The following is a 27,660-nucleotide window of genomic DNA, read 5'->3' as shown; positions in this document are numbered from 1 at the left end:
TTAGGAGTCGACTAGCTCCGCAACTCATTGTCTTGTCATTTATTTCATTGAAGGAAGTCCGAAAAGCCAGTGTGCACATGTCAAAGATACTGTTCCTACAGCATCCAACTGGACAGTATGTGTTCCTTTGGGCCTCAATACCACGTATCTTGATCCATTCCCTCCGCCCCATACTGAACATGGGCTACATTAGTTTCTCTGCAACCTCAATGGTCGCTATCCTCTCCAGCCACTACAACAAGGGATTGCATCTGTCTCTCATTCCCTACGGATCTTCACAGATGTCCTTAGGGTAGGCAACCGAGTGGAAGATGGGGTCATCGGTGTAAAACATAGTCACAGAAAGTCGTCAAGACTAGCAGATCGTGGCATTGCCTTCCAAGTTAAAATTGCCCAAGCAGAGATCAAGTCTCTGTTAAGAACTGGCGGAAATCCTATTGCCTATTATTTGCTTATTACCCTAATTGAGTTTATATGCTCTTGACCCAAACCAATTGATAAACTTATCAAAAAACCTTTAAATTCATGACAAATTCCAGACAAAGACTTGCTACCGATCGAGCAGCACACGCCCTGCTATTATTATCGCCGACTGGAATAATCAATGGATTAGCGCTAGAAATAATAGCAATCAGTTTTTAATCGTAAATCAAAAGTGTTTACGAGCCCGATTAGAGATAAGCGATTGCCCAAGATATATGGTAGACCCGTTTAACATTCCGGCTATAAAAGCGTGTCCACCTGCCCAATTGGCTTCAGTTCTAATCAAAATGAAATTCGTTTGCGCATCGGTGCTGCTCCTGGCCGCCATTCTTGGCGCCCATGCCGTGGATTGGCAATCCCTTAAATCGCTGGAAATTGAGCCCAAGCTGCCCATGATCCGTCGCCATAATGCGCCTGATGGACGTATTACCAGCGGTCAGGATGCTGCTCGCAATCAGTTCCCCTACCAGGCGGGTCTCTTGCTGTACGTGGCCGGAGGCGCTGCCTGGTGCGGTGGAACCTTGATCAGCAACCGTTATGTGGTTACCGCCGCTCACTGCACGGACAGCCTGACCACCGGTGTGGATGTCTATCTGGGCGCCTGGGATCGCACCAACGCGAAGGAGGAGGGCCAGCAGATCATCTTTGTGGAGACTAAGTACGTGACTGTTCATGAGAACTGGGACGCCACCACGCTCAGCAATGATATTTCCGTCATTAAGCTGCCCGAGGCCATTGAATTCAACCAGTTCATTCAGCCCGCCAAGCTGCCCGTCAAGTCCAACACCTACAACACCTACGCCGGCGAACAGGCTATTGCCTCCGGCTGGGGCAAGATCTCCGACTGTAAGTTCCGGCTGGGCACCACAATTGACCATCAGTTAATTATTATTTTGTATTATTATAGCCGCGACGGCCGTCCACGACATTCTGCAGTACATTACTGTGCCCATCATGAGCAACTCCGGCTGCTCTCCCTGGTTCGTCGGTGCTGTGTCCAGCACCAACATCTGCATCAAAACAACCGGCGGCACTTCCACCTGCAACGGTGACTCTGGTGGTCCTTTGGTTCTTGCCGATGGCAGCAACACCCTGATTGGCGCCACTTCCTTTGGTATTGCTCTGGGCTGCGAGGTTGGCTGGCCAGGTGTCTTCACCCGCATCACCTCCTATCTGGACTGGATCGAGGAGCACACTGGCGTGGTTAACAACGGCGTCTAATTGTTGCTTAGCATAAAATAAAAATCCATTAAATGCATTATCCTACTTGGAATTGAAATACGTTCGTCGCAATCTTTGATACTAATTAAAAGAATTCCTAATACGAATTTATTTACGACCTTTTTTTTTTGGCAACAACAACTTAGCCATGTTTGCAGCACTTATCGCTTTGTTGTCGGTATTGAGGTTCGCTTAAGGTTCCTCAGTCTAGGTGCTCTGCAAGGCGGGGTCCTATTTTATGGAAGGAAGCCATCGATGGACGAGTTCCTCTGAGTGCCCGCTCCTGATGCAGTCCTTCAATCCCTGACATCCCATTTTGTGAATTGTGCTTATTTGTTTCTCATCCACCTCACGCTAGCCTCTCCGGCCTCTCCAACAAAGAGTTCGAACTGTCTCCTGCTGAGAAAAATGGAATTCGCTGACGTCTCTATGGTGGACAACCGGATGGAAGCTGAGTCGAACAGGAAATAATACAAGGGAAATAAGCAAAACATAGCTCAGCTTAAAGTAAAAGTTTATTTTGTTGAAGCTACAAGAAATAAAAGTCGTGTTTGGATTTGGAATGTGGCCGTCGGCTGACAGCCTCGGACGTATCCTCGCCGGACAGCGAGTGGTGCACGTCCAGTTCGTCGGGCACATCATCGTCTGGCTGGTGGTCGGTGCGCAGTTTGCGCTTTTGATGCTCCTTGCCGTAGTTCTTGATATACTGATCAAAGAAAATGGCCTCCGTGGTGTCCTGGTGCGAGTGCACGCCCGTCTCATCGCTAATCCAGTCCAGGTACGAGGCAACCTTCGTAAAGGCCGCAGGATAGCCACGATCGCAGCCATAGATGCTGCCAAACGAGGTGACGCCCACCAGGACGCGCTTCTTGGAGTGACGCCGCTGCAGCACCAGCGGCCCGCCAGAGTCGCCATTGCAGGTGGATCGGGCGTTCCGACCGCTCGTACAGATGTTTGTGCCCCGAAAGGACAGCGGAAAATTGCGCTTACAGGTGCGATCGTCGATGATCTGGAGCTGCACATAGCGCAGCACATTGCTGATCGCATGAACGCCCGTGGCATAGCGGCCCCAGCCGGAGGCGATGCCCAGCTTGTTCTTGAAGCTGCGATACTCATAGTGCCGCTTGGGCAACTGTATGGGATGGATGCGTTCTGGAAGAGACAGCGAAATGAGCTGTCCATCGAGCTAGCTGGGCTCGCGACTCACCATTGAAACTGACCGCGTGGGGCAGTCGTACCAGCGCAATGTCATCCTTCAGACGCTTGGGATTCCAGGTGGGATAGATGTGAAAATTGCTGCTGGGCACCATAAGACGCACCTGACCCGACTCCTTGGCGTTCTTGATCTCATTGGCGCCCAGAAAGACCAAGGCGCGTTTGGCCCTATGTTTGGAAATATGAGTTTAGTTTTGAAATTCAATTTGGCCTTTGTTTACGATCTGCCTACATGTCCACGCAATGGGCGGCTGTCAGCACATGCTGATCGGAGATTAGGGAGCCACCGCACCAGTATAGACCCTTGGGACGCTGCAGGAGCATGCCCACCTGATAGGGAAAACAATGTGGATTGCCCACATCGCCGCCAAAGATGCGATCCATGGCCATCGCACCCTCCGGCAGCATGCTGTCCAGCAGTGGCGTCGTCTCCAGGTTCAATACCAATGGCTCAGGCTCTGCGGCGACAGCGTCGGCATCGGCAGCGCTGTCGCTAATGCGGCTCTCGTCGTTGCTGGCGCTCATTTCCGCGTCCAGTTCGGCGGACAGCGAGGTGGCGGTTGGTGTCTGGGACAAGGCCATGCCTAACGGGCCCGGATACATGGACACTAAATACATTGGCTTAACCTGTTGCCAGTCCAGAGCCTCAACATGTAGCAGCGACAGCGACAGCGACAGCGCAGCGACGCAGGCCAGCAGCAGGCTGCGCGCTGTCAATGTGGCAATAATTGAAGCACTTGCCGATTGTAAAAACATTTGTGTTGCTTTTTCTTGCTGCTGCTGCTTGTTGGCACACGCATTTAATTTTTAATTGAAACTTAATTAACACACACACACATACGCACACGCAGGCACACACACACACACACACACTGCTTCCTTCTTTAAGTTAAACTCGTTGCAGCAGCGATCTACGTTTCCCGTTTGGTTTGAAAAGCCGTTACGACTGCCACGGCGGGCGCGTAAATTTCGTCTTCTTGTTGTTGTTGTTGTTTTTGTTGTTGACTTTCGTTGGACTTGGACTCTCGGTGTGTCGGTCAGCGTCTCGCTTACAACTGTGGCGGCGCGCGCATGTTGCAAGCATTTTTATAAACTCTTTTGTTACAACAATTTCTTGTAAGCCCACTTTAATTATTTCGTCTATTTCTGCTGCATTAATTTGACGTCGCTGTCGACAGCGACAGCGACAGCGACAGCGACGTTGCCGCCAATTGCATTAATTTCGATTCGCAATTTGCCTCTTTCATATTTGCATGCGCGCTCTCTTTGCGCTCTTCTCTGCCACCCACTCGCTCTCATCGCTCTCACGCTCTCACTTGATCTTCCCCCTCTCTGTTACGCCTGCGCTCTTGTCACATTTCTTTTCGACCTTTGATTCGCCCAAAATGATGCTGCCCTTTGGCGCCGGTTTTCGTTTAGTGTGTGTGCGTTATTCGCGTAGTGCGTGTGCTAGCAAAATTTTGGATAGCGTTGTCGTCGGTTCGCGGTCCGTTGTTGTTTTTACCATTTAAATTTATAAAGCCAACATAACTGTAACTCTAGTTACTTATCCTCTACTTGCTTTGGTGCTATTACATCACGCGTGTGTATAAGTTTCTGTCTTCGTGTGTGAGTGTGTTCGTGTGAGTGTTTATTGTAGGCTGTGTAATGCGCAGCATGCGGCAAAATGCTTTCATTCAGAAAAAAAACATATGAAGTTGTTGCTATTGTCGACGGCAATGGTAAGTGAAACAAAAAGCATTACACGATACATTTGTCTTTTGCATTGTTTAGCCCCCGCCAGCCGCTGTTACTGTCCCGTTAACCAGTGCATACCGCAAGCACTGATTACATGCATATTACGAGCCAAACAGTGGGCAGTGCACGGTTAATTTAGCTGCAATTCGAATGAACCAGCAAGCCCTACATTTTTGACGCTGTGCTGCACCACTGTGCGGCAACATCTTCTTCTTATTATTTTACTTCTTTTTGCCATTTGCCAAGGTTATTGCCAGGGCACCGTGCAGTCGTAGGCAAATTAACGGCATTGCTGCATTCGTTGCATGCGGCGAGCTGAAGAATTTTCCTAGCAGGAAATCAAAAAATAATACCCACACCCGTGCTCGCCACTTCTCATGCTAACTTGTTGCATGTACATATTTATAATTAAATTAATTCGTTGAAATAACTTTAATTTGGTGTTGAAAGTATTTCTTGGTTTGCTGCCATTGTTTTTGTCGATTTAGGAAATTACTGCGGGGCTCATTTTGCCTGCCTAGCGAAGCAAATAAATCAAATCGTCTCGCGATTGGTGATATGTTCGAATGTAATGAGGCTACAAAAACAATCAACAATCAGCACCAACTCCTGCAGCAACAACAACAACAGCCGCAGCAGCAGCAGCGGTTGGTGGCGTCGATTATGCAAATGTTTGCACCCCTCGTTTTGGTCCGCCTTTTTGCGGCTACCGTTTGTTTGCTGTGCTGTTTACTTACTTTATACTCTTACAGTGGGCAGTCATATCGTTTATGCATGCCATTTGCCACTTAATTACAAATGTGGCGTGTACCATTATACTTATTAACCCTATATTATTATATTATTATTATTATGCTAAAATTCACAAATTCTTGAAACTAAGGAAATGATTTTTTCCTTTAAATACTACAAAAAACATTTGAGAAAATATTCGAAATCTAAAAATTCTTAATTTAAGACAACATTTTAATTGTTGTATAGTAGTCTTTTTGTAAGAGAAAAACGATTTATATACATGAAAATTGTATTTAAAAGGTGTAAGTTATAGGGAAACAAAATAGTTGACTATACGGTGAATTAAATGAGCAGTAAAAAATACTTTAGTTTAACATAAACGTTTCTTAAATGAAAAAAATACAAAACGGAATAATTCTGCATGATCTGATTATTGTTAGTGAAATTGAATTTTACATGATATTCAATAAGAATCTACTGCATAAAAGTGCGTCTCTGATAATTTTGAATCAAAACAATTTCACTTAGAAGTTAACAGTTAACAAAAGTTAGAGCATAGAAGAGTCGATATGTCGTATTAGACATATTTCTTTTCTTGTCTTGTTTCTCTGCTTCGTTTGAATTTCGTGCTGTGCGTCGATATTTAATGCATAATCGCGAATTATGATTATCGGCTCTTGCATGTTGTCTGGACGTATGTAAGTGTGTGTGTGTGTGTGTGCATACATATTTATTAATAATAATAATAAGCCGATTGTTTTATTTTATTGCACTTGCTAATGCATTTGCCGTTATTCAATTTAGCACCACGATCGCACTATTTACCAACTGTTTAGTATTAGTATTAGTTTAATATAAACTGCGTGTTTTTTTTATTTGTATTCAATGCTTTTTATTTATGTATGTAAATGTATTTGTTTTGCTTTTGTGCCAGTGTAAAATGTGAGTATAATTTACGCAGTTCCTAGTTTGCAAATATTGTGAATTTGTGAAATGTGATACATTTACAGTTTTGGTAATATTCTGCGAGACTTGATCAGCATCGCATTCTTCTTCTTGCTTAAAGTAAAGTAAAGTACAAGAGCATAAATAAGTTTTGTGGCACTCGACGCCAAATGATTAAATTATTTTCACGCTCGACGGCCACTTCCTATAACTAGCTTAGATTTAAAATCTTATGTAAGACTTGCTAAATTGGTATCAGTGCAATTCGACGGGCGGGCGACATGTGGTCAACAGCTCCAGCTCCACCTCCAACTCCAACTCCACCTGTCGAATCGTTTTTCAGTCTCGGCCAGCTTGACTCGGGCTGGTGCGGCTATTCGAATGCCGGCGTGTGCCGCACCAGCTGCATGTCATCCATGAATGCGTTGACGGCTGGCTTGAACTCCATGCTGCCGCTGGTGGGCGGCTCCTCGTCGCCATCGAACATGGCGCTGTCGAGACTCTTGTTGAGACGATCATGGAATTCGGTCATTGAGATCTTTTTCAGAGCGAATCTCTTGCCAAAGGTCTTCTTCACCTTCAAGCGTCGCTTCTTGATCAGATTCTTGTTCTTGTTGAGGCCATCGTTGAAGGAGATGGCGCGACGCATTTTGCGCGCACCAAACTTGACCAAACGCACCTGGCTGGTGATGGCGGCGCACTCCTCGCTGTCATCCTCCACGTCGGCTGCATTCTCATCGCTGGGCTCCTCGAATATCGTTTCCAGATTGGCGGGCGTAAACTTCTTCATACGTTTGCTTGTGTAGATTTTCTCGATGCTGCGCAGCATCTGTTCGTTGGTCTGCAGCTCCTTGCGCTTCTTTTTCACCTCGGTGCGCATTATGGCGCTGCATACACGATTGAAATTGTCCTTGGAGGCGCGGGAGGGCATGCGTCGGCGGGCGGCGACGCCGCCGCGACGACCATTGCGATAGCTGCTGCTGCTGCTGTGGGCATCGCTGTCGTCGTTGTCTTCGCCGCGGCTTTGCTGCGAATCTATTTCGTCCGATTGATCGGTGTCAGCACTTTCCGAATCTAGCATTGCATCGGATGCGTTTGTTGTTTCCGTCGCTGTCGCCGTTGTCGCCGCCGCCGCCGCCGCCGCCATTGGTTTCAGATTCCAGGAGAATTTGCTCGCGGCGCTGTGGAATGGGGCAGTGCTGAAAAGTATTTTTTTTTTTTTTTTTTTTTGCTTTTTGTAGTTTTGCTTGCGCTGGTTTTTTCGTCGTTTTCTCTGACTTACCGATTCTCTGTTAACACAACCTCTTTTGGCTGAAAACTTATCTTCGCGAATTTGTGCACAATATTTTCCATTATTCAATTTGTAACATGCTGTTGTGTTTTAAGATATATACAGCTTTTTTATCGCTCTGTTTTGTTATTTACAATTTTTTTTCGTTGTCAAAGAGGAAGAGAACGAAATACCAAGCGCAAATGTTACTTAACATAACAGCCGGAACGCAATACACTTCTGTTAAGCTGAGCTGTTATTAACAGTGCGCTGAGATTCAATTACTTGAACACTATCGATACTTTTTTTTCAATGTGTACATACATTGGTTTCCAACAGATGGCGCTATTTAATGGCGCCATTTAAATTTCAAACCAAATATTGTGCTGAATGTTCCATTCATTAGAAAAGATTTAACTAAAATGTACTCTAGTGCAAAGTGCTTTGTAAAATGCTTTTCTGTTGCACTAATTGAACAACTAAATGAATACTTTTGCATAATAGTTAAAAAACTAAAATGAATATTGCGTATAAAGAAATTAATTAAATAAGTTGGAATTTCCCTTTTAAAATTTAACTTTTACTTGATTGGTTTCGCGATTACTTTTGGTCAGACAATCTTATTCTTTATAGATAGCTTATTGAGTGAGTGGCAAAATATAAGATAAGCTGAAAAAATTGAAATGGGGATTGTGCAATGGTCATTGGCTTATCTTTCCATGTTTATAAGTGTGCCCATATCCGGATATGTTTGTGGTACAAGCGGGTTTCCTATAAAAGACCACTCTTCAATTGAATCCGTATGACTTCATCGTAAAACATGAAAGTATTCATTCTGTTGGCTTTGGCGCTATCCGCCGTCTCTGCGGAGTTCTTGAAACAAGAACATCCCCCAGCTCGACCAAGATCGAGGGACGCATCACCAATGGCTATCCAGCCTACGAGGGCAAGGCACCTTACGCCGTTGGCCTGAGCTTCAATGGCTGGTGGTGCGGTGGTTCCATCATTGCTCACGACTGGGTGCTGACTGCTGCTCACTGCACCAACGGTGCCAGCTCTGTGACAATCTACTACGGTGCCACCTGGCTGTTGGCAGCGGCGAGTTCAGACAGAACCCCAGATGGCCCAATGAGAACGGCAATGACATCGCCCTGATCCACACTCCTCATGTCGATTTCTGGAGCATGGTCAACAAGGTGGAGCTGCCCAGCTACAACGACCGCTACAACATGTACGATGGCTCCTGGGCTGTTGCCTGCGGCTGGGGCATTACCTCCGATGGTGGTTCTCAACCCGACTGGCTCCAGTGCGTCGATCTGCAGATCATCAGCAATGGCCAGTGCTCCCAGAGCTATGGAAGTCTCCCTGATGGCATCCTCTGTGTTTCCACACCCGACGGCAAGTCCACCTGCAGTGGTGATTCTGGCGGCCCATTGGTTCTCCATGACGGTGGCAGACTGGTGGGTGTCACCTCTTTCGGTAGCAGTGCTGGTTGCACATCTGGCGCCCCAGCTGGCTTCACTCGTGTCACCAATCAGCTGGATTGGATTCGCGACAACTCTGGCGTTGCTTACTATTAAACTTTCTAATAAATGATTTAACGAGCAAGAAATTGTGTTTTGATAAGGGTGGAAAAGACGTAGTTTCAATTTAGTTATCACTTCTAAACTTCGAACAACAATATTTTCGTCTTGCTGGAAATCGCTCCTTTAGTAGCGAAACCATATATATATCTTCCAAAGTTTCCGAGCTAGCTGTTATCCCCAATGATCCCCAATGAGCACCCCTGATCAGCGTTTCTTCATGCAGTTGGTGCTGTCAAGCACATATCCGTTGTTTGAAGAGGTTTCTCAATTCATGCAATTGACCATTGGACACAGTCAACGAATAGCAGGGGAGATGGAACATCATGGTGATGAAGTAAGTCCAAGCTGAGTACTCGGTCGAAGCTCCTTGTCTACAATGCAATTATCAAACCGATTTGGACTTACGGCCTTCAGTTGTGGGGTACTGGCAGCCGAAGCAACCTAAGATCAATACAGATACGGAAACTGGCACCATGGTAGATCAGTGGATTGATTTTTATTTGGAACCAATAGAACCAATAAAGGATATTTTATGGAAACCTTCCTTGTCTCCTTTCTGAAGATGGAATTATAGTTTTCTACTTATTTCAAAATACTATAGATATTTTTTTCAAATCATATTCAGCAAATCAAATGATATGCTTAATTTTTAAGGAATCAATAACTATTTGTTTTATGTTAGCTCAAGAATATATAAAAATTACATAATTTGAATTTTGTAACAGTTAACTTTACATGGGCCGACAGCTTGCATTCCTTTCAGCTTTTTATTTAATGCTATTAACATACCCAGAAAACTGCTATTAACATAGCCTGCTAACTGTTTGGCTTGCATTTGCACATAAATTACTTTCCAATAGATGGCGCTTTTAAGTGGCGCCCTATTATATTTCAAACAAAATATGTTTCCGATATTTCCCTTAAGTAGGAATGATTTAACAAAAGTGTGTTTTAATGCAATGTGCTTTGCAAAATGGAATTCTGTTGTATTTATTGTACAACTAAAATTAATTAGATTTTTTGGCTCTGCGAAATAGCCTTGCATATGAATACTCCACACCTAATAGGTAAAATATTCATATTTCGTAAAAATTAATTAAACCAGTTGGACTTTCATTTTAAAATTTAACTTTTACTTGATTGGCTTTCGCGATTTGTTGGCTGGTCAGACAATCTTTTTCTTTATAGATAAGTAGCTTATTGAGTGGGTGCCAAAATATAAGATAAGCTGGAAAGTTGAAATAGATATTTTGCGATGGTCATTGGCTTATCTATTCATTTTTATAAGTGTGGGCATATCCGCGTACGTTTGAGTTACCTATAAAAGCTCTTGCCTCAATTGAATCCAAATGAGTTCATCGTAAAACATGAAAGTATTCATTCTGTTTGCTTTGGCGCTATCCGCCGTCTCTGCGGAGTTCTTGGAACAAGAACATCCCAAGGACTTTCCCAGGTCGACCAAGATCGAGGGACGTATCACCAACGGCTATCCAGCCTACGAGGGCAAGGCGCCCTACACCGTTGGCCTGAGCTTCAATGGTCAATGGTGGTGCGGTGGTTCCATCATTGCTCACGACTGGGTGCTGACTGCTGCTCACTGCACCAACGGTGCCGGCTCTGTAACCATCTACTACGGTGCCACCTGGCGCACCAACGCCCAGTTCACCCACCACGTTGGCAGCGGCGAGTTCAGACAGAACCCCAGATGGCCCAATGAGAACGGCAATGACATCGCCCTGATCCACACTCCTCATGTCGATTTCTGGCACATGGTCAACAAGGTGGAGCTGCCCAGCTTCAACGACCGCTACAACATGTACGATGGCTCCTGGGCTGTTGCCTGCGGCTGGGGTGGTACCTATGATGGTAGCCCACTGCCCGACTGGCTGCAGTGCGTCGATCTGCAGATCATCAGCAACAACCAGTGCTCTCAGACCTATGGCCACCAGCCCGATGGTATTCTGTGCGTTGCCACACCCGACGGCAAGTCCACCTGCCAGGGTGATTCCGGTGGCCCATTGGTTCTCCATGACGGTGGCAGACTGGTGGGTGTTACCTCTTTCGGTAGCAGTGCTGGTTGCCAATCTGGCGCCCCAGCTGGCTTCACTCGTGTCACCAATCAGCTGGATTGGATTCGCGACAACTCTGGCGTTGCTTACTACTAAACTTTCTAATAAATGATACTACCATGAGCAAGAATATGTATTTTGATTAGCTTGTGTTCTAAAGTTCGAGAACCAATTGTGTTGCCTTACTCTCGCCCCTTTAATAGCGAAACCATGTATTTACCAGCTTAGAGCCACAGTTGATACATTTTGGGTGACCCCCATGAGGACTCCGCATGATCTTTTCAAATAGAATCCCCCGAAAAATTGTTTGTGCCTTCAATTTATTTTATTTGCGCGATTTACATTTAGTAGGAGATACCAGTGTTGTCACGAATCCAGTCCAAGTAGCCAGTGACACGGGTGAAGCCAGCAGGTTGGCCGGCAGTGCAGCCCTCCCAATGGCCGAAGGATGTGATGCCGACAATGCGGTTACCTTCGTGTGTGACCAGAGGGCCGCCAGAATCGCCGCTGCAGGTGGACTTGCCGCCGGATGTGTTGATGCAGATGGTGTTGTCAATCACATAGCCACCGCCGTAGACGTTGCGACACTCGTCATTGCTGATGATCTGGACATCCACGCAGTTCAGATAGCCCTGCATGCCACTGTCGTTTGAGTTATATCCCCAGCCGGAGGCAACAGCCGTTGTAGTTGTTGTAGCGGTCGTTGTAGCTGGGCAGCTCAACCTTGTTGACCAAACTCCAGAAGTCCACATGTGGTGTGCGGATCAGGGCAATATCATTGTTCAGCTGATCATTGTAGCCGTGATGACGGATCTGGTCGCCTCCGCTGACCCAGTGCGTGTACTGAGCCTCATGACGGAAACTGGCGCCGTAGTAGATGGTCACGCCAGAACCATCATTGATGCAGTGGCCGGCAGTCAGGACCCAGGTGTTTCCAATGATCGAACCACCGCACCACCAGCCGCCATCGAAGCTCAGGCCCACAATGTAGGGCACCTTGCCCTCGTAGGCTGGGTAGCCATTGGTTATGCGTCCTTCAATGGATGGCTTTGGCATGTCCATAACCTTCAGGGGTTTGTTCATGCCGGTTGGCACAGCGGTGGCTGCGGCAACAGCCAAGGCCAGGAATACGAACAGCTTCATTCTCGAATGTTTACTCTGGGTTTTGCAAATATTATTCCTACTTTTATACACTTCGAGTCTTATCAGAGGGGAATCCAAGTCGCACTACTCTAATCGCGGCTCATAAATTTTATTCGAGTCTAGTCCTTGTCTGGCCGATAAGAAATAGATGTGGGCCTGCCAACTAATAATATTGTTCGCATCATACGATTTTAGTTTAGGTGATTGTGAAATTTATTTGAACTGAATTACCACTATACCCTGTAAAGAGCTTATTTTGATTAAAACCAAAATATTTTAAAATGGGTGGAAAATTATTAAGCCATATCCATAAGGGAGGCCAATTATTTCAGTTACCTTAAGTGTATCGTATGCTTGAAGCATAAAATATGCCAAACTGTAAAGCTTCAACAGAAAGTTGTGTTGATCTGCTGTTGTAAATATTGGATGTATTTTAGATGCACAATCAATCTAAATGACAAAACACGATCGAAATAGCATTTAACATAAAGATTGGTTCCGTTTTGATACAAATATTTGAGTTTAAAGCCTATAAAGGAATATATTGGGTTAGTGCAATGTCTGAATGAATGTCATTTTAACCATTGCTTTGGGCTGTACGACAGAACATATACTGTGTTGAATATCATAATTATAAAGTACAACATAAACAAGAGGTTCTAGTCGAGTACCCTGAACCCTTTTATTCTAATTTAATAGAGATAAATTAAAGAAAAAAAGGTTCCCTCCAGGGTTCAAACGTGCAATTGACCGCATTACTTGGTGACTACTCTACTCAACAGTCACACCAATAACTTAGTTTTGTTGAGAAAAAAACGAATTAAAATAGCATCACAGAAAACAATACATTCGCAACTGCAAGGCTGTTGACATAACTCAAAGCAGACGCGCATGAATGTATACAGAAATTCTTGAAATTTACGCTTGCTGACGCTGATACGAGGAAAGTCAAAGCACGTTTTCTTTAATAAAGTTTGTGTTCCTTCATCTTCATCTTATCGAATATTAGGGTGCTCAAAAAACAGGATATCATTATCAACTTTTATCGCTTACTTGGAAACGCGACAAGCTATCGAATATCGGAAACACACTCGATCGGGCGCTAGAAGGACCTGCAGCTAATTTCAAGTCTCTAGCTATTATAGGTTCAGATATCCTTGCGTTCATACATGCGGACGGATGGACTGACAGACGGACGTTGGCTCGATCGACTCGGCTGTTGATGCTGATCAACTATATATACATTATGGGGTCGGAGATGCTCTCTTCTACCTCTTACATAAATTTGCACAACTACCCTTTTTCCCCATTTTCAATGGGTTCGAGTTTTATACTCTTAGCCTTAAATCAATACGTTGAATTGTATTGTATATTATTTGCTTATTCAAAAATAAATTTTTCTGGTAATATAAAGAATAAATATAATTCGTTCAACTCGCATATTTATGCGAAAAACCCAAAACATTATCGAATGATATAAACAAAGTTTTCAGTGGACATGCCCACATCTAGACCCCTTACTTATCGACAAGACCAGGGCTAGACGCGAATAAAATTTATGAGCCGCGATTAGAATAGAGAGACTTCAAGCACCCTTTGATAAGACTCAGAACGTATAAAAGCAGGAAAAATATTTGCAAAACCCAGAGTAAACATTCGAGAATGAAGCTGTTCGTATTCCTGGCCTTGGCTGTTGCCGCAGCCACCGCTGTGCCAACCGGCATGAACAAACCCCTGAAGGTTATGGACATGCCAAAGCCATCCATTGAAGGACGCATAACCAATGGCTACCCAGCCTACGAGGGCAAGGTGCCCTACATTGTGGGCCTGAGCTTCGATGGCGGCTGGTGGTGCGGTGGTTCGATCATTGGAAACACCTGGGTCCTGACTGCCGGCCACTGCATCAATGATGGTTCTGGCGTGACCATCTACTACGGCGCCAGTTTCCGTCATGAGGCTCAGTACACGCACTGGGTCAGCGGAGGCGACCAGATCCGTCATCACGGCTACAATGATCAGCTGAACAATGATATTGCCCTGATCCGCACACCACATGTGGACTTCTGGAGTTTGGTCAACAAGGTTGAGCTGCCCAGCTACAACGACCGCTACAACAACTACAACGGCTGGTGGGCTGTTGCCTCCGGCTGGGGATATAACTCAAACGACAGTGGCATGCAGGGCTATCTGAACTGCGTGGATGTCCAGATCATCAGCAATGACGAGTGTCGCAACGTCTACGGCGGTGGCTATGTGATTGACAACACCATCTGCATCAACACATCCGGCGGCAAGTCCACCTGCAGCGGCGATTCTGGCGGCCCTCTGGTCACACACGAAGGTAACCGCATTGTCGGCATCACATCCTTCGGCCATTGGGAGGGCTGCACTGCCGGCCAACCTGCTGGCTTCACCCGTGTCACTGGCTACTTGGACTGGATTCGTGACAACACTGGTATCTCCTACTAAATGGAAAATTCGAACATAAACACTTAGAAGCACACAAGACAATATTGATTTTAGGGATTTGTGAGTTTCTCGTTGGAGGGGTGAGGTGAGGCACATCTTAGAACACTGCTTGTCTATGGGTTCAGCAAACGGTTAAAGGGGCATATAATTTTTATAAGAAGGACTAGCCAATCTCTAACATGTGCCGGATGCACTGTCAATTAAAAAACTTGTTATCTACGAAGCGCTCAAATCGCTTAATATATAAATACGTATTCGATTTTAATGAGTGCCTCCTATCTCTCGAAGTGTAGAAGATATGATACGTTAACAATATAAAAGCCGTGCTAAGGTGCTGAATGGGCACCAATCGTGTGTTGAACATGAAGGCTTTTATAATATTAGCTCTCGCCATCGCTGCCGTCTCTGCGGGGACCGTCGACCAGGTCCATCCCAAAGACCTTCCCAGGTCTGTTAAGATCGAGGGTCGCATCACCAATGGCTATCCAGCCTACGAGGGCAAGGCGCCCTACACCGTTGGCCTGAGCTTCAATGGCTGGTGGTGCGGTGGTTCCATCATTGCTCACGACTGGGTGCTGACTGCTGCTCACTGCACCAACGGTGCCAGCTCTGTGACAATCTACTACGGTGCCACCTGGCGCACCAACGCCCAGTTCACCCACCACGTTGGCAGCGGCGAGTTCAGACAGAACCCCAGATGGCCCAATGAGAACGGCAATGACATCGCTCTGATCCACACTCCTCATGTCGATTTCTGGAGCATGGTCAACAAGGTGGAGCTGCCCAGCTACAACGACCGCTACAACATGTACGATGGCTCCTGGGCTGTTGCCTGCGGCTGGGGTGGTACCTATGATGGTAGCCCACTGCCCGACTGGCTGCAGTGCGTCGATCTGCAGATCATCAGCAACAACCAGTGCTCTCAGACCTATGGCCACCAGCCCGATGGTATTCTGTGTGTTGCCACACCCGACGGCAAGTCCACCTGCCAGGGTGATTCCGGTGGCCCATTGGTTCTCCATGACGGTGGCAGACTGGTGGGTGTTACCTCCTGGGTATCTGGCGCTGGTTGCCAATCGGGTCTTCCATCTGGTTTCACTCGTGTCACCAATCAACTGGACTGGATTCGCGACAATTCTGGCGTTGCCTACTATTAAGTTGGTATCTTGATCAAATATATATATGAATTGCTTGGAAACTTTGTATGTGATTAGTTACTCACAGACTAAATAAGATAACGTTTAGCGGGCGTGTCTGTTCGTCTGGTCAATAGGTATAGACGATTCACGTTAAAGGTATAGACATATACATTTCTTATCGGGTATAGCTCTTTATCAGCTTTGCATAGTAGTTTTATGAATGAGTTGAGCTACGTGCTTATGGTGAGTAAAAATCAAAATTGAAGGTAATAAATCCTTCTGCTTAGGTTATCAGAAATACCCCCAACATAGTCCAATTTTTTGCGAGTCATCTGTGAATACCATTTCCGTTGATTAAGCGATTAGATAATAAACTCAAGTGAATTGAACTTTTAAGTAGGCTATATATGAAAGAAGGTATAGAATAAACGAGGAGAATAATATTGAATATTGAAGATCCTTGTAAACTGCTGCTTTTCGGTTTTGTAGATATATATATGATACATATTTGCTGAAAATATCTGAGAAAAAAGAATATTTTTTCTAAAAGAACCGATTTCTCGATTGATTACGGAAGCTATATTATATAGTCCTAATCCTATCATCTAGGATTGAGTGGACTTTCAAGTGGACTGCTATAGAAGCAACCCCTAATACCGGCAAGCTGGTAGCCAATAAAGTTTAAAAAGGCCAACAATCTTGAATTCAAATCGAGTGAAAACCCTAATAGTCCAGTTGACTCCAGATTAATCTTCATTTTCTTCAATTAAGCGTAGAACCATGCTTGGTGAAGTATTTATTCATAAGCTAATTACAAGTCCAATCGACTCTTCTCGCTTAACTAGCAAATCAAACATCTCTATCCCTATTAGACTAACACGTTATCGCTTACATTTTGTTTAACCAACTATAACAAACTATAACCGTTCAGGGTTCTCTGTGAGTATAGAGTATTCTGCTCGGAGTATTCTCTTCCTCCTGAACTATTTAGCAAGCAGATAGTCTTTACATTTATCGTAGATTTTATTCGTTGTGAACATCGCGATTCGTACATCCGATCCGTTACAGAACTGAGCCCTTCGGTCGGTTGGGCGATAGGTGGTTTGCATTCCCTACGCGCTCAATCTAAAATTGAGAACTACGCTTTGATATTGGAACTTCAAAAGTTCCCTAAAATATAGACTTGTGTGCTTTTAAGTGTTTATTATGTTCGAATTATCCATTTAGTAGGAGATACCAGTGTTGTCACGAATCCAGTCAAAGTAGCCAGTGACACGGGTGAAGCCAGCAGGTTGGCCGGCAGTGCAGCCCTCCCAATGGCCGAAGGATGTGATGCCGACAATGCGGTTACCTTCGTGTGTGACCAGAGGGCCGCCAGAATCGCCGCTGCAGGTGGACTTGCCGCCGGATGTGTTGATGCAGATGGTGTTGTCAATCACATAGCCACCGCCGTAGACGTTGCGACACTCGTCATTGCTGATGATCTGGACATCCACGCAGTTCAGATAGCCCTGCATGCCACTGTCGTTCGAGTTATATCCCCAGCCGGAGGCAACAGCCCACCAGCCGTTGTAGTTGTTGTACCGGTCGTTGTAGCTGGGCAGCTCAACCTTGTTGACCAAACTCCAGAAGTCCACATGTGGTGTGCGGATCAGGGCAATATCATTGTTCAGCTGATCATTGTAGCCGTGATGACGGATCTGGTCGCCTCCGCTGACCCAGTGCGTGTACTGAGCCTCATGACGGAAACTGGCGCCGTAGTAGATGGTCACGCCAGAACCATCATTGATGCAGTGGCCGGCAGTCAGGACCCAGGTGTTTCCAATGATCGAACCACCGCACCACCAGCCGCCATCGAAGCTCAGGCCCACAATGTAGGGCACCTTGCCCTCGTAGGCTGGGTAGCCATTGGTTATATGCGTCCTTCAATGGATGGCTTTGGCATGTCCATAACCTTCAGGGGTTTGTTCATGCCGGTTGGCACAGCGGTGGCTGCGGCAACAGCCAAGGCCAGGAATACGAACAGCTTCATTCTCGAATGTTTAGTCTGTGCTTTGCAAATATTTTTCCTACTTTTATACACTTCGAGTCTTATCAGAGGGGACTTCAAGTCGCACTACACTAATCGCGGCTCATAAATTTTATTCGAGTCTAGTCCTTGTCTGGCCGATAAGAAATGCCTCTAGCTATGGCTGTGTTGTTGGTAATTCTACATTTGCTTGAATTGATTTGTAATATTGTGATACTGAAGAATGTACCCTCTAATTTAAGTTACAGAATATTTTTATTACCATCTTTCAAGTATCCTGAAGTAAGCTACATCATTGAGTCCCTAAAAAGACTCAGCCGCAGTAAATATTATTATTTTCTTATAATATTATCAGGAAAGTGATACAGTTTATATGCAGGACCAACAGGGTATCCTGTCTGCTGAGTACAATCAAAAAAATTTATGAAATTTTCAAAAAGTATGATTTATGGCAAATTGTTTAGCCCTCAGCAGGAAGGTCTGCTGGTCTTCTGATCCTAGAAGGAAGCAGAGAGACAAAAATTTAAATGCAATTCTTATTTCTAAAAAACTTTTAGAGAATCTATAGAGGGAGGAAATAGCTAAAACTTTCTCGGGGACCCAATATCATAAACAAACACTCTGCACTCAACTTTTATTTATTAAAACAAATTGGGTGTAGGATATTTTAAATTAGGTATACGATATGGGTATACGTATCTCTGGATACTCTTCTAGATTATTTGCATATGGAGCCTTTTTAGGTTTGAAGTTTCATCAGTTGCATAGATCTTAGACGCGACTATCTCTAGCAACCGGATGCGAACATTTTTGATTGTCATTTTTTTTTTTTTGACATATTGAAATTGATGCAAATCAAGCGGTATCTTATCAGTGAAATGTACCCAACGCCTGCCCGACTATTTACAATCGTGTTATCTGTGCAAATAAATTAAAGTATTTTCAAGCGATTCGAATAAGTGCCACACGCTACTCTAAAACTGTGAATGATTACAAACGAGTACATCCACTCCTGGTGAAGACGAATAGTGAATTCTAGAAATTACGTCAACGATACGTGTGTTCAACTAACGCTTATCAACGAAACAAGAAAACAAAAAAAAACAAGCTTCATTTAATTTTAATATATGAATATGAAATCTGAAATATTAGTTTTCATAATTTTTATTGACACCACGCTCTTATCATTTGGATATTGTAAATATTTTGAATAACGTACAGATTTGGGGTGTCTGATTAAAAGAGACTGAAACAAAGGAAGTTATAAATATTGATAAGCCTTTGGGAATCTTTATTTTTAGATTGGACAAAAATTAAACTCTTTATATAAAACTGTTTCTATCTGCTAATCGACTGTCTGACTGATTTACTGATTGCTGATCCATAAGGAAGCTTATATTCTTTCACAAGTAATGAAGATGTATACTAGATACTGGGGAGTGTGGAACATAGCGAAAAACGATTGCATACAACTTTTGGCTTGCCAACCGATTGGCCACAAACTGATTAGCCACCTATTTTTGTTTTCAAATTAATTTGAGAGGCGTTTCACACTTCGAAAATGCAGTCCTCCTTTATGGAAAAGGGTGTCAAAGACATAATCGGTGAGGTTTCGGGCACAAAATCATATCCAAAGAACTGTATGAAAATTAACATTGTCGCTACATTGAAGCCATCTCGGTGGAGAAGCGAGTCATTTGTTTATGGTAGATGAAGGTTGCGCCTTTTTCCAAGTCCGGTGATAGAAGGTAGTTCACTCAGCTTAACTGGGCGCGAGTTCGACACCGGCAAAGGAAACTTAACCTTGTTTTTCTTTAATTTCTTTTTATTATTACCCATTAAATGGGCTTGTTGTTAGCCCGACGTTTTGATACCTCAAACTCTCCTCCACACGAGTTCTCGCGATCCACTTCAAGCTATTTACATGCTTTCAAGGATATATATATATATATTTATATATATATATTGTTAAGCACTTAGATCAGTACCTACCTAAAGCTTTGCATGGGTTTCTATATTCTAGCTCGAGAGGGATGCCATTTAAATTTGCTATCTCAAAGAATAACCAGACAAAAAAAAGCCTTAGAGTGCCCTCTTGAAATATAAGACATACTTACTTAAAATGATAGCAAATTTATATTTAGGTGTGTCTCAAAATTTTTTAATCTTATATATATAAATATTATACTATTTTCATTAAAACTCAGAATTAATTGGTTTATCAATATCTCGATTAACTATGCACTTATATAAAAATATATACATATCAAGATGTATTCCTGCTCGAAAAATAGTATAAAACCAACATGGTTTTTGTGTAAACCCATGAGTTGTTTATTAAACATGAAGGCGTTCATAGTACTCGCTTTGGCTATCGCTGCCGTCGCTGCAGAGACCGTAGAGCAAGTCCATCCCAAGGACTTGCCCAGGTCTGCCAAGCTCGAGGGTCGCATCACCAATGGCTATCCAGCCTACGAGGGCAAGGCGCCCTACACCGTTGGCCTGAGCTTCAATGGCTGGTGGTGCGGTGGTTCCATCATTGCTCACGACTGGGTGCTGACTGCTGCTCACTGCACCAACGGTGCCAGCTCTGTGACAATCTACTACGGTGCCACCTGGCGCACCAACGCCCAGTTCACCCACCACGTTGGCAGCGGCGAGTTCAGACAGAACCACAGATGGCCCAATGAGAACGGCAATGACATCGCTCTGATCCACACTCCTCATGTCGATTTCTGGCACATGGTCAATAAGGTGGAGCTGCCCAGCTTCAACGACCGCTACAACATGTACGATAACGCCTGGGCTGTTGCCTGCGGCTGGGGCATTACCTCCGATGGCGGTTCTCAACCCGACTGGTTACAGTGCGTCGACCTGCAGATCATCAGCAATAGCAAGTGCTCTGAGACCTATGGCCACCAGCCCGATGGTATTCTGTGCGTTGCCACACCCGGCGGCAAGTCCACCTGCAGCGGTGACTCTGGTGGTCCATTGGTCCTCCATAACGGCGGCAGATTGGCTGGTGTTACGTCGTGGGTTGCTGGCAATGGTTGCACAGCTGGTCTTCCAGCTGGCTTCACTCGTGTCACCCATCAGTTGGAATGGATTCGCGACAACTCTGGCGTTGCTTACTATTAAGGTGTTCTATGAACTGCATTCAAAATAAACCAATTGATCATCTCGCATTTAAAGCAAACATTTATTTGGATGGGATCACTCCTAGTGTTACAAAAAAGAGCCCTAAGTACTCAGCTTCTCTAATGATTCCTTCCTTTCTTCCATAAATGGGAAGTTATCATATTATCATTAAATGCGCATAAATTCGAAAGACTTTGCATAAATCGTGACTCGTTATCGGCTTGTAAAATTCATTTTTTATGATCGGATTATATATTTAATTTACGAACCACTCAAATTAAGATAATGGCGAATAGAGTTTGTGCCTGATTTTCGTATAAAAGCAACAGTAGGGTCCACCGAGGCCCAAGTTGTACCTGCAATATGAAGGTGTTCATTACAATTTTGGCTTTGGCTGTTGCCTCCGCCACTGGAGCTGCGGTGCCTGCCGCCACGCAGAAGGCTGTCCATATGAAGGACATGTCCAGCCGTATCACCAATGGCTACCCAGCCTATGAAGGCAAGGCCCCCTATACCGTTGGCTTGGGCTTCAGCGGTGGCTGGTGGTGCGGTGGTTCCATCATTGGAAACACCTGGGTCCTGACTGCCGAGCACTGCACGGGCTCTGACGTCACCGTCTACTTCGGTGCCACCTGGCGCACCAACGCCCAGTTTACTCACTGGGTCAGCCGTAATGACATCATCAACCACCACAACGCTGATATCGCTCTGATCCGTATTCCCCATGTGGACTTCTGGCACATGGTTAACAAGGTGGAGCTGCCCAGCTACAACGATCGCTACAACGACTTCAATGAACGCTGGGCTGTTGCTTGCGGCTGGGGCGGTACCTACGATGGCAGCCCACTGCCCGACTGGCTGCAGTGCGTCGACCTGCAGATCATGCACAACTCCGAATGTCAGAGGACCTATGGCTCTTCCGTTGTAGGAGACAACATCCTCTGTGTAAGAACTCCCGACGGCAAGTCCACCTGCGGTGGTGACTCCGGTGGTCCATTGGTTACACACGACGGCAACAAATTGGTGGGCGTTACCAACTTTGGCACTTCCTCGTGCACATCTGGTGCTCCAGCTGGCTTCCAGCGTGTCACCTACCACTTGGACTGGATTCGCGACCACACTGGCATCGCTTACTAATAGATTTAAAATTAAACATCAAATAAAATTGATTTGAATGCATTTGATAATCGTGTCTTATGTAAATTTTGTGTATTGAGTTCCAAAGTCAAGTTTTAAGAAGCCAGAACAGATTTTAAAATGCATGAGCACAAAGGCTTATGGTTCTTGGGTTAGTGTTTTTAATCCTTCATTTTTATTCTATGAAATATATTTTTATTTCAAAAATCTCCTTTATACCCTTGGAAAGGGGATTATAAGTTTGTCGTAAAATGTGTAACGCCTAGAAGAAGACATCTCGGCCCCATAAAGTATTTATATTCTTAATCAGTATAAACAGCCGAGTCGATATAGTCATGTCCGTCAGTCCGTCTGTCTGTTTCTATGCGAACTAATCTCTCAGTTTTAAAGCTATTTTTATGAAACTTTGCAGAAGTCCTTCTTTCTGTTGCACGCAGCACATATGTCAAAACCAACTGGATCGGAACACTATATCACATAGCTGGCATAGGAACGATTGGTCGAAATTAAGTTGTTGTGTGATAAAAATTTTTGTTTATTTAGATATTTTGACCAAACTTGGAATTTATTAGTTTTTCGATGCTTCTTATATATATTCAAAACCCTATTAAGATCGGACCACTATAACATATAGCTGCCATAGGAATGATCGGTGGAAAATTAAGTTGTTTTATGTAAAACGTTTTTGTCATTAAAAAAATAGTTTGATTAAGCACGTCACTTAAAGTCATCACTATACTCCCTTCAATTTTGAAAAATCTTTTTTAGATCGGACTACATATCACATATCTGTCATAGGAACGATCGGTCGCAAACTTGGTGTTTGATTAAAGACCTTTTTTGTTTTTCAAGATATCTTGACCAAACTCGGCATTAACTATTTTCCCTGTGCTTCATAGATACGGTCAAAGCACTATGAGCATTATGTAAAGGTTGGGTCTGCAACCTTTTTTTCTCGTTTCCTAGTATGTTGTGTCTACATCTTCTGATTGACTCACTGGCTAACTGAGTAACTGACTCATTGAGTGGTTGTCAACGAGCCTTAGCAGGAAGCTGGATCTATTTACGTTGCGTTATGCTCTCTGACGTAAAATAGGCGTCAAACAAGACAAAAGAGTATAATGTATTCATTTTTTATATGTATGCTTTATTTAGGTCATATCGGAAGCAGTAGCTTATTAGTAAGAAATGCCAGTGTGGTCACGAATCCAGTCCAAGTGGTAGGTGACACGCTGGAAGCCAGATGGGTGTCCAGATTGGCAACCGGCAGAAGAAACCCAGTTGGTAACACCGACCAGTTTGTTGCCGTCGTGTGTAACCAATGGACCACCGGAGTCACCACCGCAGGTGGACTTGCCGTCGGGAGTTCTCACACAGAGGATGTTGTCACCAACAGTTGCAGAGCCGTAAGTCTGCTGGCACTCGGAGTTGTGCATGATCTGCAGGTCGACGCACTGAAGATAGTCGGGCAGTGGGCTGCCATCATAGGTACCGCCCCAGCCGCAGGCAACGGCCCAGTTATTGTTGTAGTCGTTGTAGCGATCGTTGTAGCTGGGCAGCTCCACCTTGTTAACCATGTGCCAGAAGTCCACATGAGGAATGCGGATCAGAGCGATGTCAGCGTTGTGGTGGTTGATGATGTCATTGCCGCTGACCCAGTGGGTGAACTGGGCGTTGGTGCGCCAGGTGGCTCCGAAGTAGACGGTGACGTCAGATCCCGTGCAGTGCTCGGCAGTCAGGACCCAGGTGTTTCCAATGATAGAACCACCGCACCACCAGCCACCGCTGAAGCCCAGGCCAACGGTATAGGGGGCCTTGCCCTCAGGTGCTGGGTAACCATTGGTGATACGGCCCTCGATCTTGTTGACCTTGGGAATGTCCTTAGGGTGGACGACCGACTCGAATGCCGAGGCGGAGGCAACAGCCAAAGCGAGAATTGTTAGAAACACCTTCATGTTGTAGGTACTACTTGTAGTTCCATAGGCTCCAAACCGCTCTTTTATACTTGTGCTGTTTCAATAGAATTTCGATTTGGCTTATCTTGTTGACGAAGGGCTCATAAATATTCCTTGAGTTCCATAAAACTCTCAAAGATAGTTCGTCGTCATTCTGTATGTGTATATTAAAGAGATTGTCCTGACTAACTGATTAGTAAGACGCACAGACCAAGTCGTAAGAGTTACGAAGCTGAAAGTCTTAAGTTCGGTAAAAGTGCAGGTCTGACCTGCAGACAGTGCGATAATGATGGTCAACCAATGTATATCATGTATGTGTGCTAAATCAAAGTGGGAGATCAGGGGCTCCAAGCCCAAAATCGGTTTCGTAGCATGTTGGCCCCAAACAGTGTATATATTCTTGGTCATCATCAGCAGTCGAGTCAGACTAGATATAGCCATCTGTCTGTCCTTCTGACCGTGTTATGAACGACCGATATCAGAACCCCTTAGAACTCAAAGTGCTCGTGCACGAGTTTGTTTCTGTAATTCTGTTTCGAACCTGTTTCTGGTAGATAACTGGCTCCGTGCCCAACCAATAGATTCTTATCGATATCAAAATCACAGTAACATACACAAATGGATTATATTTACTTTTTTGGATACCCACCCCCAGTCACATAAAGTCATATACATAACCACACGTTATTTTAGGCCATGATTTAATTCCTCTGCATACGAAAACCACTCTGTTTCACGAATTTGTCACAAATTTCTGCGTTCAAATCCCAACCACAACTCATTGCCAGTATCTAACGCTGCCACCAGGCGCACCAATGCCCAGTTCACCCACCACGTTGGCAGCGGCGAGTTCAGACAGAACCACAGATGGCCCAATGAGAACGGCAATGACATCGCTCTGATCCACACTCCTCATGTCGATTTCTGGCACATGGTCAATAAGGTGGAGCTGCCCAGCTTCAACGACCGCTACAACATGTACGATAACGCCTGGGCTGTTGCCTGCGGCTGGGGCATTACCTCCGATGGCGGTTCTCAACCCGACTGGTTACAGTGCGTCGACCTGCAGATCATCAGCAATAGCAAGTGCTCTGAGACCTATGGCCACCAGCCGGATGGTATTCTGTGCGTTGCCACACCCGGCGGCAAGTCCACCTGCAGCGGTGACTCTGGTGGTCCATTGGTCCTCCATAACGGCGGCAGATTGGCTGGTGTTACGTCGTGGGTTGCTGGCAATGGTTGCACAGCTGGTCTTCCAGCTGGCTTCACTCGTGTCACCCATCAGTTGGAATGGATTCGCGACAACTCTGGCGTTGCTTACTATTAAGGTGTTCTATGAACTGCATTCAAAATAAACCAATTGATCATCTCGCATTTAAAGGAAACATTTATTTGGATGGGATCACTCCTATCATATTATCATAAAATGCGCATAAATTCGAAAGACTTTGCATAAATCGTGACTCGTTATCGGCTTGTAAAATTCATTTTTTATGATCGGATTATATATTTAATTTACGAACCACTCAAATTAAGATAATGGCGAATAGAGTTTGTGCCTGATTTTCGTATAAAAGCAACAGTAGGGTCCACCGAGGCTCAAGTTGTACCTGCAATATGAAGGTGTTCATTACAATTTTGGCTTTGGCTGTTGCCTCCGCCACTGGAGCTGCGGTGCCTGCCGCCACGCAGAAGGCTGTCCATATGAAGGACATGTCCAGCCGTATCACCAATGGCTACCCAGCCTATGAAGGCAAGGCCCCCTATACCGTTGGCTTGGGCTTCAGCGGTGGCTGGTGGTGCGGTGGTTCCATCATTGGAAACACCTGGGTCCTGACTGCCGAGCACTGCACGGGCTCTGACGTCACCGTCTACTTCGGTGCCACCTGGCGCACCAACGCCCAGTTTACTCACTGGGTCAGCCGTAATGACATCATCAACCACCACAACGCTGATATCGCTCTGATCCGTATTCCCCATGTGGACTTCTGGCACATGGTTAACAAGGTGGAGCTGCCCAGCTACAACGATCGCTACAACGACTTCAATGAACGCTGGGCTGTTGCTTGCGGCTGGGGCGGTACCTACGATGGCAGCCCACTGCCCGACTGGCTGCAGTGCGTCGACCTGCAGATCATGCACAACTCCGAATGTCAGAGGACCTATGGCTCTTCCGTTGTAGGAGACAACATCCTCTGTGTAAGAACTCCCGACGGCAAGTCCACCTGCGGTGGTGACTCCGGTGGTCCATTGGTTACACACGACGGCAACAAATTGGTGGGCGTTACCAACTTTGGCACTTCCTCGTGCACATCTGGTGCTCCAGCTGGCTTCCAGCGTGTCACCTACCACTTGGACTGGATTCGCGACCACACTGGCATCGCTTACTAATAGATTTAAAATTAAACATCAAATAAAATTGATTTGAATGCATTTGATAATCGTGTCTTATGTAAATTTTGTGTATTGAGTTCCAAAGTCAAGTTTTAAGAAGCCAGAACAGATTTTAAAATGCATGAGCACAAAGGCTTATGGTTCTTGGGTTAGTGTTTTTAATCCTTCATTTTTATTCTATGAAATATATTTTTATTTCAAAAATCTCCTTTATACCCTTGGAAAGGGGATTATAAGTTTGTCGTAAAATGTGTAACGCCTAGAAGAAGACATCTCGGCCCCATAAAGTATTTATATTCTTAATCAGTATAAACAGCCGAGTCGATATAGTCATGTCCGTCAGTCCGTCTGTCTGTTTCTATGCGAACTAATCTCTCAGTTTTAAAGCTATTTTTATGAAACTTTGCAGAAGTCCTTCTTTCTGTTGCACGCAGCACATATGTCAAAACCAACTGGATCGGAACACTATATCACATAGCTGGCATAGGAACGATTGGTCGAAATTAAGTTGTTGTGTGATAAAAATTTTTGTTTATTTAGATATTTTGACCAAACTTGGAATTTATTAGTTTTTCGATGCTTCTTATATATATTCAAAACCCTATTAAGATCGGACCACTATAACATATAGCTGCCATAGGAATGATCGGTGGAAAATTAAGTTGTTTTATGTAAAACGTTTTTGTCATTAAAAAAATAGTTTGATTAAGCACGTCACTTAAAGTCATCACTATACTCCCTTCAATTTTGAAAAATCTTTTTTAGATCGGACTACATATCACATATCTGTCATAGGAACGATCGGTCGCAAACTTGGTGTTTGATTAAAGACCTTTTTTGTTTTTCAAGATATCTTGACCAAACTCGGCATTAACTATTTTCCCTGTGCTTCATAGATACGGTCAAAGCACTATGAGCATTATGTAAAGGTTGGGTCTGCAACCTTTTTTTCTCGTTTCCTAGTATGTTGTGTCTACATCTTCTGATTGACTCAC

At 44.7% G+C, this 27,660-nt stretch overlaps 11 protein-coding genes and 2 pseudogenes across 11 annotated transcripts; 8 read left to right on the top strand and 5 right to left on the bottom strand.

Moving 5' to 3' along the window:
• The first annotated feature begins 755 nt into the window (after positions 1 to 755).
• On the top strand, positions 756 to 9,203 carry LOC6624120 (uncharacterized). The gene is given in 8 exon segments (XM_002046495.4): positions 756 to 1,329; positions 1,391 to 1,701; positions 2,234 to 2,797; positions 3,293 to 3,637; positions 5,257 to 5,303; positions 6,680 to 7,112; positions 8,387 to 8,690; positions 8,693 to 9,203. Coding segments are annotated over 8 exon segments (3,057 nt in total). The 5' UTR covers positions 756 to 770; the 3' UTR covers positions 9,187 to 9,203.
• On the bottom strand, positions 2,202 to 3,984 carry LOC6624542 (chymotrypsin BI). The gene is made up of 3 exons (XM_002046494.4): positions 3,152 to 3,984; positions 2,912 to 3,087; positions 2,202 to 2,856 (listed from the first exon to the last, which is right to left on the bottom strand). The coding sequence occupies exons 1-3, from the start codon at positions 3,673 to 3,675 to the stop codon at positions 2,234 to 2,236; spliced, it is 1,323 nt and encodes a 440-aa protein (XP_002046530.1). The 5' UTR covers positions 3,676 to 3,984; the 3' UTR covers positions 2,202 to 2,233.
• tant (tantalus) lies at positions 6,247 to 7,817 on the bottom strand. The gene is made up of 2 exons (XM_002046493.4): positions 7,619 to 7,817; positions 6,247 to 7,535 (listed from the first exon to the last, which is right to left on the bottom strand). Exons 1-2 carry the CDS (start codon positions 7,687 to 7,689, stop codon positions 6,710 to 6,712), a joined length of 897 nt encoding a protein of 298 aa, XP_002046529.1. The 5' UTR covers positions 7,690 to 7,817; the 3' UTR covers positions 6,247 to 6,709.
• A 1,356-nt stretch (positions 9,204 to 10,559) lies between the features above and the next one.
• On the top strand, positions 10,560 to 11,391 carry LOC6624577 (serine protease 1-like). Its single transcript, XM_032435211.2, has one exon. It carries the CDS (start codon positions 10,560 to 10,562, stop codon positions 11,355 to 11,357), a length of 798 nt encoding a protein of 265 aa, XP_032291102.1. The 3' UTR covers positions 11,358 to 11,391.
• On the bottom strand, positions 11,169 to 12,424 carry LOC116650730 (serine protease 1-like; annotated as a pseudogene).
• A 1,623-nt stretch (positions 12,425 to 14,047) lies between these two features.
• LOC116650729 (serine protease 1-like) lies at positions 14,048 to 15,138 on the top strand. Its single transcript, XM_032435210.2, has one exon. It carries the CDS (start codon positions 14,067 to 14,069, stop codon positions 14,871 to 14,873), a length of 807 nt encoding a protein of 268 aa, XP_032291101.1. The 5' UTR covers positions 14,048 to 14,066; the 3' UTR covers positions 14,874 to 15,138.
• Positions 15,139 to 15,196: 58 nt separating this feature from the next.
• On the top strand, positions 15,197 to 16,071 carry LOC6624526 (serine protease 1-like). Its single transcript, XM_032435209.1, has one exon. It carries the CDS (start codon positions 15,212 to 15,214, stop codon positions 16,028 to 16,030), a length of 819 nt encoding a protein of 272 aa, XP_032291100.1. The 5' UTR covers positions 15,197 to 15,211; the 3' UTR covers positions 16,031 to 16,071.
• A 945-nt stretch (positions 16,072 to 17,016) lies between these two features.
• Positions 17,017 to 18,063, bottom strand: LOC6624611 (serine protease 1-like; annotated as a pseudogene).
• Positions 18,064 to 20,369: 2,306 nt separating this feature from the next.
• LOC6624626 (serine protease 1) lies at positions 20,370 to 21,226 on the top strand. Its single transcript, XM_002046488.3, has one exon. It carries the CDS (start codon positions 20,385 to 20,387, stop codon positions 21,177 to 21,179), a length of 795 nt encoding a protein of 264 aa, XP_002046524.3. The 5' UTR covers positions 20,370 to 20,384; the 3' UTR covers positions 21,180 to 21,226.
• Positions 21,227 to 21,521: 295 nt separating this feature from the next.
• Positions 21,522 to 22,358, top strand: LOC26531906 (serine protease 1). The gene has a single exon (XM_032435213.2). The coding sequence runs from the start codon at positions 21,543 to 21,545 to the stop codon at positions 22,314 to 22,316; it is 774 nt and encodes a 257-aa protein (XP_032291104.1). The 5' UTR covers positions 21,522 to 21,542; the 3' UTR covers positions 22,317 to 22,358.
• A 1,084-nt stretch (positions 22,359 to 23,442) lies between these two features.
• LOC26531170 (serine protease 1) lies at positions 23,443 to 24,290 on the bottom strand. Its single transcript, XM_032435212.2, has one exon. It carries the CDS (start codon positions 24,269 to 24,271, stop codon positions 23,495 to 23,497), a length of 777 nt encoding a protein of 258 aa, XP_032291103.1. The 5' UTR covers positions 24,272 to 24,290; the 3' UTR covers positions 23,443 to 23,494.
• A 270-nt stretch (positions 24,291 to 24,560) lies between these two features.
• LOC6637091 (serine protease 1) lies at positions 24,561 to 25,645 on the top strand. Its single transcript, XM_002060466.4, has 2 exons — positions 24,561 to 24,582; positions 25,060 to 25,645. The coding sequence occupies exons 1-2, from the start codon at positions 24,561 to 24,563 to the stop codon at positions 25,596 to 25,598; spliced, it is 561 nt and encodes a 186-aa protein (XP_002060502.3). The 3' UTR covers positions 25,599 to 25,645.
• Positions 25,646 to 25,868: 223 nt separating this feature from the next.
• Positions 25,869 to 26,704, top strand: LOC116650731 (serine protease 1-like). The gene has a single exon (XM_032435214.2). The coding sequence runs from the start codon at positions 25,889 to 25,891 to the stop codon at positions 26,660 to 26,662; it is 774 nt and encodes a 257-aa protein (XP_032291105.1). The 5' UTR covers positions 25,869 to 25,888; the 3' UTR covers positions 26,663 to 26,704.
• The last annotated feature ends 956 nt before the right edge of the window (positions 26,705 to 27,660 follow it).

Source organism: Drosophila virilis, chromosome 3 (genome assembly GCF_030788295.1).
Source record: "Drosophila virilis strain 15010-1051.87 chromosome 3, Dvir_AGI_RSII-ME, whole genome shotgun sequence".
Lineage (NCBI taxonomy): Eukaryota > Metazoa > Arthropoda > Insecta > Diptera > Drosophilidae > Drosophila > Drosophila virilis.
The sequence above is the reverse complement of the archived record's forward strand: the minus strand, read 5'-3'. Positions and strand labels throughout refer to the sequence as shown.